General features: G+C 60.0%; 1 protein-coding gene and 1 pseudogene across 1 annotated transcript; both read right to left on the bottom strand.

The window, feature by feature from the left end:
* Positions 1–5,258: 5,258 nt before the first annotated feature.
* Ndufa11 (NADH dehydrogenase (ubiquinone) 1 alpha subcomplex, 11, 14.7kDa) lies at positions 5,259–13,242 on the bottom strand. The gene is made up of 4 exons (XM_005405752.2): positions 13,042–13,242; positions 6,468–6,560; positions 6,129–6,251; positions 5,259–5,424 (listed from the first exon to the last, which is right to left on the bottom strand). The coding sequence occupies exons 1-4, from the start codon at positions 13,136–13,138 to the stop codon at positions 5,312–5,314; spliced, it is 426 nt and encodes a 141-aa protein (XP_005405809.1). The 5' UTR covers positions 13,139–13,242; the 3' UTR covers positions 5,259–5,311.
* On the bottom strand, positions 9,334–12,024 carry LOC106146806 (annotated as a pseudogene).
* Positions 13,243–13,263: the final 21 nt, after the last annotated feature.

Here is a 13,263-nt window from a genome sequence, read left to right as displayed (position 1 = left end):
TTCAGGCTGGCCTTGCGCTCACTTTGTAGCCCAGGCTGTTCTCGAACTCGCAACGATCCTCCTGCCTCAGCCTCTTCAGTGCTGGGATGACAGGTATGAGCCACCACGCCCAACTAAAAACATCTTATTACATAAAATAAAATGCCAATCTGAAATACTACATGCGTGGTATGTGACTCCAACTGCATGACGTTCTGGGAAAAGCAGAGCTAGGAAGATCGTTTGTTACTGGGAATTGGGAAGGAAGAGATGACTAAGTGGACCGGACCACAGAGGGGTTTTAGGGTAGGAAAACCATCCTGCATGAGTCTATAAAAATGTGTGGATATGACTATGCTTGTCATCCAAGCTCCTCAGGAGGCTGAGGCAGGACTGCAAGTTTGACAGCAAGACCCTATTTCAAAATAAAAAATAAAAGGGGCTGGGGTATAGCTCAGTGCTCCTGGGGCTCAGTCCCCAGGGTCACAGGAACGGTAAGGGGGACACTTGCTACAGGTCTTTGTAGTCAGCTGTGACCGGGAGGGGCATGTGGCTGCAGGACAGAGTATCACACTGCCGGGAGGAGGAGGAAGGTGTCCACAGACAGGAGGAGATCCAAGATGCCCGGTTAAGCGGGAACCAGACAGAACTCTGAAACTCAGGGGTGGGGCATGATACGGCTTCCGCGGGGGAGGACGGAAAGCTGACCGATCTGGTACAAGTGCTGTGAGGCAGAAATAAGGGCCTGGGCTGGCTGGAGGCGCCCGGGGACCGGGGTGGGCGGCGGGGGCTGAGCTGTACTCTGAACACCTTTTGGGATCTTTTGAACCCTGTGGCCTGGATCTGTTTTACCTATTGGGATGAAAAAAAACTATAAAATATATTTTAGGAAGACTGCTGTGAGGGGAACAAAAGGCGAAATTAGTTTGTAGGGTCTTAAAGACTAAGAGGGGGAGGTGGTCCTTCTCCTCTCCGAGTGGGCGGATGCGCTCCCTCCGGAGCCCTGCCCCCGCCTGGCTCCCACCTGCCCTGCCCAGCTCAGAGGGGCTGGCTGGCCCCGGGGACCCTGTGCACCATTGGCAGGACTGGGGGCCGAGCCAGGCCTCTCTCGGCCCCCAGATTCCAAGCACAGAGAGCAGTGGGAGACTGGAGGGCCCAAGGGCTGTGCCCGCCCCGCGCGTGAAGGGGCTCTTCTGCTGGTGGCCCCAGGGGAGCAGGGGGTGCTCCGGATGACGTGTGACCAGGGCCCCAGTGGCTTCACAGGGTTCTGAGACTTGGACGACAAGCTGGTGGAGCGGGTGAAGAGCTGGCCAATCCTGGCCCTTCACTTCCGGCCCCCCGATGGTGTGGCCAAACTGGCTTTGGGCTTTGAGGCTGGGGCTGCCTGGAACACAGCCCAAAGGGCCTCGGTGTTTCCCTAAGGCCCCACCGACTACTGCCTGCCTCCTATCAGCCCCCGCTGCGGGGGGCCCTGTGTGCGCAGGGCTGACTCCCCTGGGGGTCCAGCCCTTTTTACTGCACTGGGGGTGGGGCCTTTGCACGGAGCCACATCCCCAGCCCTTTCTATTTTTTGAGACAGGACCTCGCTAAGTTGCCAAGTTGCCAGGCTGGGCTCAAACTTTGGACCCTCCTGCCTCAGCCTTCTGGAGCGCGGCAATGACAGGCGTTGCAACCGTGCCTGGCTTTATTTGCGCATTTATGTTAGATCTCCTTCTGCTCCGGACTGAGCCCTGGAGAGAGGTGCGGCCCCTCAGTCTTGTTTGCTGATGTGACTGTGGCCTGAGGCTTCACAGTTCAGAGTCCTGGAGAGGAGACGGCTTCTGACCCAAAGGGCGGGCACGCGGGCGGGGCTGGCGGGCTGTGCCTCACCTGTGAATCTCCTGGAGATCTACCCACTCATCCGTCCCACGCACGCGTGCCAAGCCCGTGGGTGCTGGGCAGAACCAGGGGAAGCAACGGCCAGGATGCAGCCCAGCCCCCGTGGAGGGAACCGTTCTGCTAAATGACACACGTGACAACGTCTGATGTTGGCGATGGAGGTTTATAAGCCAGTAATGGCTACAGGCAAAACTGGAACCGGACAGGTGTGGAGTGCAGCTGGATGGATGGGAAAAGGAGGTGCTGTCTCAGCTGGGAGCTAAAGGAGGTGTGCAGGGAGAAGCTGCAGGGGCACTTGAGGAAGAGCCCTTCAGGCGGAGGGCACAGCTATGCAAAGGCCCTAGGGTAGGATGCCGGGGGAGGGGGGGTGGGTGGTGGTGGTGGGGAGGATGACAGTGGTGGTGATAATGATGGTGGTGATGATGGTAGGGGTGGTGGTGGTGGTGGCAAGGATGGGGGCTCCACATGGTACAGGAGCATCGAGGAGGCCCTGTGGCTGCAGCAGAGGGAGCGAGGGGCAGAGAGGGAGCAGGAGAGGCGGGGTGGGTCTGAGCGGCCGTACAGGTCCCTGCGGGCCGCAGGACTTGGGCTTTGGCCTCAGGGAGGTGGGAGCCCTGGTGGGCTCTGGGCAGAGGGGGTGGACGTAATTCCATACTCATGGGCGCCCTCTGGTGGCGGCCGTGGGAAGAACAAGCGGCGGGTGAGTAAAGCCCGCTTCCCTGGTCCAGGTGAGGGCTGATGGAAGCCAGACCGGGCGAGCGTGGCAGATTCTGGCAACAGAAGCCCAGGGGCCTTCTGAGAGCTCGTGTGCCCACAGCGCGCACCCTCAGCCCGCACGCAGCTGTTTCTCCTTTTCGCAGTGCTGACGTAGGGGCTGGGCCGCACCCCTGCTGGGCGAGCGCTGCCCGCTGAGCCTCGCCCCAGCCCTGCCTGGGCTCCTCACAGGACCCGCGGGTGCGGCGAGGCGCTTGGGGCTCCTGCGATCACGGGCTGGAGAACTCCTTCCTCTTCCCTCTGGCTTGTTTCTGTTCCAGTCGCCATGAGCTCTTGGGAACCCTTTCAAAGAATAACTCACTCGTTTCCAAACAATCGCTAATAATAGTCAAAGAATAACGCGGAGAGCTGAGCGCAGGGCCAGGCCGCTGGCAGGTGGGACGCGGCGCAGGCCCTCCCTTCCCGCGGGGCGCCCTTTTTATTTTTTGAGCCGAGGTCCTGCTAAATTTTCTGGGTGAGACCTGAACTTTCAATCCTCCTGCCTCAGCCTGCGAGTGCTGCAGTTACAGGCATGCACCAGGCCTGGCTCTCCTCCGGGGCCTTTCTGGGGGTTGGAGAGGGGTTGCCGGGCCCCGGGCTCCTTTGCCATCTTGCTGCTACGGTCTTGGTTCCCAAAGAACTGGGGGGCCCTTGTGGCACCTGCACTCCTGAGAGCTGGCCTTGCTGGGGATAGGGCTGGGGCCTGGGCTGTCCCCCCGTGGGCACACCTGGAAAACCTCTTCATCCTGTGCGCTCCTCCCCGAGGAAGCCCTCCTGACCCCTCTGCCTGTTGGCTCCGGGCCCCCCCACCCCATTATGGGGGCTGCTGGGGCAGAAGGCTCGGGGACTGGATGTTCCGGGCAGGGCCCCCCGCACGGGGCCGGTATGATGTCAGCCCCTCACAACCTAGTAAATATTTATGGGCAAGGGGGCCTGCATTTTGGGGCTCCCTGGAGCCTGGCGATCGGCCGCCCCCTCCTGCCCCATGCTGGGGGGCCTGGACTGCAGGCTGGGGCCCTGGCAGGCCCACTCCAGCCCTGGCGGCAGGCCCAGAAAGGGCTGGGTGGGCGGTAAGTCTGGCCCCTGCCGGCTCCCTGAGCTCAGAGGGGAAGCTGAGGCGGGCTGGGAGGGCTGCTGCCGTCTTGGACCTCGTGCTGCTCCGCGCCCTGGGCTCCACCGGGACATCTGCGCGAGGAGCCAGGGCACCTGGGCGGGGAAGGGTCTGCAGGTGGCAGAGGCAGCCAGGCGCATCTGTCTGGGGGGGCACTAGACAAACCCTGCCCGTTGAGCAGGGTGGGCTGGAAGGAAAGGTGTCCAGACAGCGGCTTGCAGTAAAAAAGGACCGGACCTGACTCCTGCGGCCGCGCCCAGGACCTCGGGACCCTGTGTTGTTGCCGTCCCGTGGGCTCGGGCCAGCGCAGGCTGCAGTGAGTGGTGCCCCCTGCTGGCCACAGCGGGCATGGCCTGGGCCGGTATGGGAGCCTGGCCAGAGGCCCACGGCGCCCACAACAGGTCTTTCTCTGCCGAGCCTCGCTGCACATCTGCCCGCCAGCGGGCGGAGCCCAAGCTCGGGTGCCAGTGTCACCAGAGGACACAGCCAGGTGAACGCGGAGGCTTCACTTTAAAGCCGGCTCTCTCAGCCTCAGACACCCAGCCCTAGAGGTGACACTGAGCTGCCACAGGGCACCTGCGCCCCCAGAGCAGGGGTCATAAAGAGGGCCGGGGGGCGGACAGCAGGGCCGGGCCAGGGCTCGCAGTTCCTTGTGCCCAGTTAATCTTAGCTGGCAGGTTTGGCTTTTAGCTGTCGGACCCTGGGGAGAGCAGGAAGGACAGGATGAGGCTGGACACAGGAGGGGGACAGGGCCAGGGGCAGTGCCAGCCCAGCTTCTCTGGGTGGGGCTGAGCCCTGATTTACGGCCATGGCGCAGGCTGGAGCCTGCTGCTTCCTTCCCGGCCGCCAAGAAGCCCGCGCCAGTTCTGGGGAAAGAGCCGGGGGCTGGAGCCGGGCGTCGCCAGCATTCCAGGGCCACCTAAATCACTCGGCTGACAGCTGGTAGGCAGGGTCAGCAGAGATGCAGATGCTCCCCCGGGTCACCTCCGATCGGCCCTCACCTGGCCCAGACGTCCCCGCCGAGGCACCAGGGGGCTGCCAGAGGGGCCCGAGGCTCCCGGGGCAGGCTGCACTGTCCCCTGCCGCCCCGGGCTCTCCGCTCCAACGCCCGGGAATTTGGAGCCGGCTGTGTGTGTGGGGCCCGAGCGTGTTTTCCACATGCTGCTGGCGCTGGGGCCAGGCCCGGAGAGGACGGCCCGCGACCTGCGCAGTGCTGGCTGGGCTGATGGGGGCCGTGGGCGGTGGGGCCCGGTTTCCACTCGTTGGTGGCCACCAGCAGGCCCCCGCCTGCCCCGGAACAGGCCACAGCATGGGGACCAGGTGCACCTGGGCAAGGCTACGCCAGCCCAGCCGATACCACCCGCACTGCAGGGCCAGGCTCCGCGTGCCCTTGGCCCTGCCAGGCACGAACCCCAGCCAGGGCAGCACACGCCGCCTGGAGCCCTATCTCCCCGCCTCCCAAAACCCGGCCAGGGCAGGCGGGGGCGTGCGCTCCTTCTCTCCCTCTGGTCCCGACCTGCATCAAGCAACCTCGGACGCTGTCACACACGCACGCAGTTTATTTCCAGGCCGGTCTGGGAGGCGGCAGGGCTACACCTTGGGGCTTGCAAACGGCTCCCAGCCCTCCAGCTGGCCCATCTTGACAAGGGCGGCCACCGCGCCCATGTACACGCAGCCGCCTGCGGCGATCCCGTAGTTGTGCACTGCGAAGCGAAGCGGGGGGGCATGTCAGGCATTGCGAGCAGGGAAGGAGGAGCCCCGTCCCCGCACTTAGATTGGCTGGGCCAGAGTTGTGCTTCAGGGAAGGCTGAATTGCTCAGACTGCCTCTGGGCTTCAGGGACAGGGACACTGAGGCATGTGTCCAGCCGCCTGCTTCCCGCCTGGGCAAGGCCACCCCCACATCTCTGCTTCTTCCCTGAGGCCCAGGCTGGCGTGCCCCACCCTCCCGGGCCGAATCCAACCTAAACTACTGAGGCCAGCCGCGGGGTGGGGCGAGGCCGCGGGGGCCCGCCCGCAGAGAAAGCCACCCCCCCCCACACAAGCCCCAACTCCCACATCTGCGCAGCTGGACAGGGTGCGGGTGCAGCTCTGGACCCTGCACACTTGGGGGCGCAGGGAGGCAGGCAGCCTGTGGGGACCAGCACCTATCTGCCTTCAAGGCCAGAGCTGGGGCCAGCCAGGGGCCAGTGTCCTCCCACAAGGTGTGGCCGACAGGATGAGGGCGTTGTGCTGACACCTGGGGGCGCAGCACTCCAAGCAGGGGACACAGCGCAGGCCAAGGCCCTGGGGCAGGGTGCAGCCTTGCTCAAGGAGGGGCAGGATGGCTGCAGCCCTGTGGGCTGTGCTGGGTCCCCTTCTCCCAGAGGCACCCCATGGGGAGGAGGGGAAGGGGCAGCGGGCACTTACTGCGTGCTCCCAGCGTCAGGCCCCCGGCGCAGCCTCCGAGGAAGTAGTTCAGGGGGTCGTCGGGCCTCTCCCGGACCTGGGCGCTGATGCAGGAGGTGAGGCCAAACACGGCCCCGATGGCAGCTGCGGCACAGAGGGGCACCAGGTCAGGGGGAACCCCTGGGCCGAGCGGGCCTCCACCCCATGGCTGCTGGGACCCCACCCGGCACCTGTCCCTGATGACAGAGTCCCCGGGGGTGGGGGTGAGGGAGAAGGGGCAGCCGTAGAACACGCTCCTAGGAACAGCACAAGGGACAAGACCCAGGCAGGGCCAGGCCCCGCCCGCACACCCCGGCTCACCTGCGGTGAACGTGTACCGGCCGGCCCTGGCCACTCCTTCGAGGGTGGAGCCCGGGGGCCTGTGTATGAGGCTGTAGGCGGAGGCTACCAGGCCTGTGGGACAGAGGACAGCGGCCGCTCAGGCCCCGGCTTCAGGCCCCGGCTCCCAGTGCCGACCGTGTGCCGCGTTCCACTGCAGCAAGCTGCCGGGCCGGACTTGCACCCAGGTCCGCGGCTGCCAGGCACGAGCTCAGGGGCCCCACTTCTGCAAGGCCGGAACGCAGGCGCCGCGGGTCCCCTGCCGCCCCACAGGCCCAGTTTCCCCTCCATCCTCCGGGGCGGCTGCTCGGCCGCCAACGTCTCTTCTCTGCCGCTCCCGCCCCTTGGTGCTGGTGGCAGCTCTGCCGGGCGCACCACTTGCACCTGGCTGGCCTGGCTGCCGCCCCACAGCCCTGGCCAGCTTTCCTCTCTGCCGTTGCCGCGTCCTTGGCCACACTGCCCAACACTGGCTCTTACACATGGGGCCCGGCAGGGCCAGCCCTGGGGCCGCTGTCCCCATAGAGTGGACACTGAACAGCCCGACATGGGCTCCTCCCTCACGCTGGGCGCTCCCTGATGAGACCCAGTTACTGTGAGGACCTCTCAGGGATGATACTCCCAGCAACAGGGAACCAGCGGTGACAGCACCTCCCACCCTCTGGGCCCTAAGAGCAAGCTGACCTGCCCGACAGGGCCAAGCACAGCCAGCCAGGAGCGCACGCAGGTCACGGAGTCAGGCCAGGCTCTGAGGCGTCCCCAGCATTCAAGCCGTGGCTCTGACCCAGCGCCTGCCGGGGGCCCTCTGCACACCCAGCAGTGGGGCAGATCATCAGGGCAGTCCTGGGGGCCCTGAGACAGTGCTCTGGCGCAGAGATGAAGAAACTGAGGCCCTGGCACGTAAGAAAAGATCTGAGCATAAACAGCTGTGGTTTTTTCTGCAGTTCTAGAGAATGAACCCAAGGACTTTGCCCAGAGCTATATTCCAGAAGATGCCTACGCTGAGCTTAAACTTGAAATCTTCCTGCCTCAGCCTCCCAGAGTGCTGGGATTGTGGGAGTGCACCATCACACCTGGCTTGAGCTGTGGATCTTGTCGCTTCAAATTCAGGGTCCCCACTTGGCCTTTAAGAGGTGGGTGGTTTTGGAGTCTGGAGGGAATCCAGGGTTCCCCAGCCCACCCTCAGCTACAAGGTTTACAGGTGCCCCCGTTAGTCCGGGTATCTTTCTCTTTTCTTCCCATGACTGGGGCTCAAACCTACCGGAGCGCTACCACTGTACGACAGCCCTCGCCCCCCCCCCCCCCCTTTTGAGACTGGGCTTTGCTGAGTTGCCCAGGTGGGACTCACACCAGGACCCTCCTGGCAGGCTCCCAAGCGATGAGAGCGATGGGATCGCAGGAGCGTGCCGCTGAGGGCCTGGCTGTCTGGCTGTCGGTTCTTAATGACAGGGACACTCAGTCCCACCCAGGCCCCGGGCAGAGCGAGTCCTGGGGCGAACCTTACCGACCCCACCCCAGGCCGGCAATCCTGACCCAGGGACCCTCGGCCCACAGAGCACCTCAGACGGGACGGCAAATGGGCCAGCACCCCAAGACTCTGCTTCCCCTCTGGGGGCTGAAGACAGCACCCCCCCCCCCCCCCCCCCGCACTCAGGCCCTGCTGCCTCAGACTGCTGGGCAGCCCCCGCCGCCCGCCGCAGCCCGAGCTTCCCACAAGCCCCGCACAGCACGCTCGCCCATCCCCCCGTCGCCTGGTCGTCAGTAATCACTGCTGGGGTCACTTTCTGCACCCCGGGCCGCTGCCTGGGTCTGGTGCTGTGCAGGTCTCCTGACAGGAGCTCTGGCTCCTGCCCTGGCTGCGACTTTGGTTACAGCACACCCGAAGCCCCAGGGCTCCCTGGCGTCCCACTGGGTTTCAAGTCAACCCACAGTACTGACAACTGGTGATTAGTATCTGCTCCCTGATGAAGTGGGTGTGTTTTCATTTCATTTTTTTCTCTTTTAGTAACAGGAATGGAATCCAGGGCCTTCCCACTGAGCTGTACCTCGGCCTTTTTTATTTTGAGAAAGGTTTCACTGAGTTTAGTAAAAGGTCTCCCCCATTTATTAAACTGCCGATCCTTGTCAGCTAGGGTGTTTCCAAAATAGGGATGGAAGCCAGGCGTGGTGGTGCACACCTGTAATCCCAGCATTTGGGAGGCTGAGGCAGGAGGATTGCTGTGAGTTTGAGGCCAGCCAAAACTATAAAGTGAGTTCAAGGCCAGCCTGAACTGCATAGTGAAACCTTGTCTCAAAAAGACAAAAAAAAAAAGGAGGCGGGGCTAGGTAGGGAGAAAGGAAAGAAGGGACAAGAAGAAAAGAATAGAAGGAAAAAATGGAAACAAAGCTTTTATAAATAAAGAGGGGAAGAGGGGTGGTAGGGAGGGGAGGGGAACGGGGAAAAAAAGCAGCAAGAAATATCATGTGCAGGTATAAACTTCCTATGATGAATGTGATCATTATGTATATTGAAAATGTATCAATACAACAAAAAGTTAAAAGTGAAAAATATAAAAATAAAAGAGATGCTCCGTAACCAACATGTGACAGGAGTAGTATGTATGCAAAATATATACAGAATTATAGCCTGCAAGTGACTGTGGCATCCAATTTCAGGGTTTTAAAAGGGAAGAATATTTTTAAGACTTCACAAATACTTATCTCAAAAAATGCCACTCATACTGGATACGGTGCAATAAATTAAGTGCAATAAATATTTTCTCCTGCTAAAACAAAACAAAAAAGTGCCTGTAATCCCAGCACTTGGGAGGCTGAGACAGGAGGATCTCCTGAGTTCAAGACCAGCCAGAACTACACAGCAAGACCCTGTCTCAAAAAAAAAAAAAAAGAAAGAAAGAAAGAAAGAAAGAAAGGCACCAAGGCAAGAACAGATGTCAATCACAGGCCAAACCCTTGTCACAGAGCACAGCCTTATTTTTCTGTCCTTGACAGCCCAAACACCTGGCTTCTCCAATTCACCACGACTACTGCCTATGCCACTTCAAGCCTGCAACTGTGTCTCTATATTCCAATGCTTAAGTATCTCCCTTCTCCATCGAGTCTGAGAAAGTGGAGGCTATGCCTAACGTCAGATCACTGCCCGTCTCACTGCTCATTTTCTCTTCCGTGGGAAGAGCAAGGAAAACAGCGACTATGCAGTCATGAGATACACGGTGAGGCACACGGTGCCACTGCAGCTGACGGAGGACTGAGAAGCAAATGTCTAAGCTACAGCCAGCTCTGAACATTGCGAGGCACTGACACCACATTTTTTGTGTTTTTTTAGACTTTTGAAGCTTTTTAAGATACTGCACATCAGTCTGGCTGGTTCATTTCATCTCCTTTACCTCCAAGCCTGGGGGCAAGGAATGCCTCAGTTTCTCCACCTTTTCTTTGTCTGTGATGACCAAGGTATAGAGATATCTGCTGCATCCAACTTTAAACTTCACATTATCTTTGTTCTTCTTTATCTTCACAGATGTGGCACCCTTCCGCCTGGCTGTGAGCAGAAAATCCTTGATATCAATTTTTCGAGGCATGGCGACGAGGTGCTCAGAGTGAGCGGACTGGTACCGGCAGAGACAGCCACCAGCGAGAACCAAACACAATGGAAAAGCATATGTTTTTATTAATCTGCACCTTTCATAAAGTGGACTTCTTCCTCTTTATGACTCTTTCTTTTTTGAGACAGGGATTCACTATGTAGCCCAGGCTGGCTTCGAACTCATGGCGATCCTCCTGCCTCAGCTTCCTGAGTGCTGAGATTAAAGGTGTACACCACCAAGTCTGGCTCTTGTGACTGTTTCTAAGAAAGGAGTTTAGAAAAAGTATACTAGAAAAACATTTTTTTAAAAAAATATACTAGAATTAAGTGCAATAAATATTTTCTCCTGCTAAAACAAAACAAAAACAGTGACCAAGGGCCCACAAGGCACAAAGTTCCTATGCCCAAAAGATAAACACATCCACCCATCCACCATCACTGTGTGCCCACAAGGTGCCCATGACCCACCCACAGGAGCCATGTGGCCACAGGATCCAGGTTCCTCAGGAGCTGGAGGCTCCCTGCCAGCCAGGGCTCCCATTCTGGGGAAGCCGGGCACGAAGGAAGCGCTTCTCCCAGGAGGACAGGGAAGCAGGGAGCAGGTGGCAAGGGGAGGGCCACTCTTAAGCCAAGGATTACTCCAAGTCTGACTTCCTCACTGACTCCTCTCTGGCAAGGGTTCCTTTGCCCAGCCCCCCAAAGACCCTGCAGTGACCCCCATCAAGAGGCCGCTCACTTGTTTTTTTTCCGGTACCGGGAATTGAACTCAGGATCTTGCGCTTGCCAGGCAGGCGCTGTACCGCTGAGCTAAACCCCCAGCCCCGAGGCCGCTCACTTGGCAGTGCCCACCTAGCACCGGCTCAGTCTCCCCCGACGCCCCCCCCCACTCCAGCCCGCCCGGATGGTGCACACGTGCAGCGCACAGCCCATGCTTTCTTGCTCCTCTCAACATCGAGGGGCAGGCAGCGGGTCCCTCCCAGCCACCCCCTCACCTCTCCCTCAAGGGCCTGGAGCTGGGGTGCAGCTCTCGCCTGGCACGTGCAGGCCCTGGGTTCCACGCCCAGCCTCGCCATTACAACAAAGCGCTCCCCTCCCACACCCCCAAAGACCTGTGAGGTGGCTCCTGCCTCCACTCGCCCTGAAGCGTGATCACGACACCCTGAAAAGTTCTGCCAGGCATTCCCTCAAGAATCTGCAGAGAGCTGAGCGTGCCTGTAGTCATCACTGCTCAGGAGGCTGAGGCAAGAGGACTGTGAGGTCCAGGTCAGCCTCCGCAACTTACTGGCACAGCGTCTCGAAAAATAAGACGGGTGGAGCCCAGGGGTACTGCATGAAGTCCAACAGTCAGGACTGAGACAAACAACTGGCAGAGGAACTTCCCCTAAAGTGACACCCCCGCCTCCCCTGGTCCCAAAACCAGCCAGCCTTCCAGGGTGCCCAAAGTGCTCCCCAGAGACCCAAGGGACGCCCCATCTCACACCCAGGCTCTCCTTGAGACTCAGCATTTAAGCTGATCCACACGACCCACCGCCCGAGGACACCTCCTCAGTCGTGTCTCCCGAAGACCCTATGTCAGCTCCCTGATGAAACAGTCCTGACCCCAGACCTCAAGTGACAGGTCAGGGGCCCGGGGCCCCATGACACAGGGCGGATGATACACCCTCCGCCAGCCCTTCACTCCCACCCAAGAGAAGATAATCAGGCCAGTCTTACTGAAAATGGAGAAAACGGCTGCAATCACTACTGGACACCTCCGAGAGGAGACTCAATTTCTGCCAAACCCCCTTTCAGCTCGAGATATGGAGGTGGCTAAACCCATCCTTTCTAGATGGGCGTGGTGGCAACATCTGGAATCCAAGTATTCCAGGAGTCTGTTGGTGCCCAGCAGGAGCAGTTTACTGAGACCTTGTCTCAAAGAATAAAAAGGGGCTGGGGATGTAGCTCAGTGCCAAGGACCTGAGTTCAATGCCCAGTACCGCAAAAACAAAAACACCCCTCCCAACAAACCAAAACCAAAATCAAACCACTCAGAAAAACCAGGACAAGCGGGATGGGGTGGTGCACACCTATAATCCCAGCACTCGGGAGGCTGAGGCAGGAGGATCGTTGCAAGTTCGACCAGCCTGGGCTACAAAGCGAGTTCAAAGAAGCCTGAACTGCATAGCGAGACCCTGTCTCAAAAGGACACACACACACACACACACACACACACACACAAAACCAAACCAGAACAAAACAAAACAAAACAAAACAAAACAAAACAAAACAACGGGACATCCCTTTTACTTCCCGTCGAGCGGAGAATTAAAGAGGACCAAGCCTGCGAAACACTCTGGGACTGGAAGGGGTACACTCGGGGTCTCCCCTGCAGGAGAATGCCAGAGCTGTGGGTCCTTTCACAATCCCCTCCCCATAGGGTATCCTAGGAGATCCTGACCCACCGGATCAAGACCCTCCTTGGGTAAAGTAAGAGCTTCAGATGTCCTTGACCACCTGTCGGCGCTTGGCCCTCGAAAGACCTATTCGCACCTGAAAACTCTCATACTGTCTAGACCCTCTCCAGGCACGCCAACGCGATTCCCCAAACAGCAAAGTCACCCTATCGCAAAGTCACCCTATCGCAAAGTCCCACGGGGACCACGACACTGGCCCCGTCTCACAACGCACAACTTCGCCGGAGCGGGGTGACCGCTTCACCCACAACAATCCCTCCACGCTTCCCCCCAGACCTTACCACCCGGGGACCTCTCTGGCCTCGGACGGCCCCGGTGGCCCGACTGTCAGTCACCTAAACCGCGAACCCACCACCGCATCTACCTCACGCACACGAGACTCCGCCACCGCCCAGACACCCCGATTACGGCCACGCGCGACCTCGAGACATTCCGCGCCCTGTGACCCGCGCGGGCCAACCCCCGTGACCCTACGACCTCCTCGCGCCCTCCGCCCTCTGCGCTGAGTCCGGCCGGCGCTCACCGACGGCGCCGCCGATGGTGGTGCTAGCATAGGCCTTGCGGTGGCAGTCGGTGCCGTCCGGGATGTCCGTGTATAGACTGAGAAGCCTCTTCGCCATGACGGTTCAGCCGGACCCCGCAGTGCGGGTCCCGCAAGAACCACGCTCCCAAGGGCAGCCCGCCGCCGACTCTCGCGATACTTCCGGGACGGCGCGCGCAGCCTCTCGCACTGACGGGTCGGCAA

This window comes from Chinchilla lanigera, unplaced genomic scaffold (genome assembly GCF_000276665.1).
Source record: "Chinchilla lanigera isolate Chin_1 unplaced genomic scaffold, ChiLan1.0 scaffold00094, whole genome shotgun sequence".
Lineage (NCBI taxonomy): Eukaryota > Metazoa > Chordata > Mammalia > Rodentia > Chinchillidae > Chinchilla > Chinchilla lanigera.
This window is presented reverse-complemented; position numbering and strand designations above follow the sequence as displayed.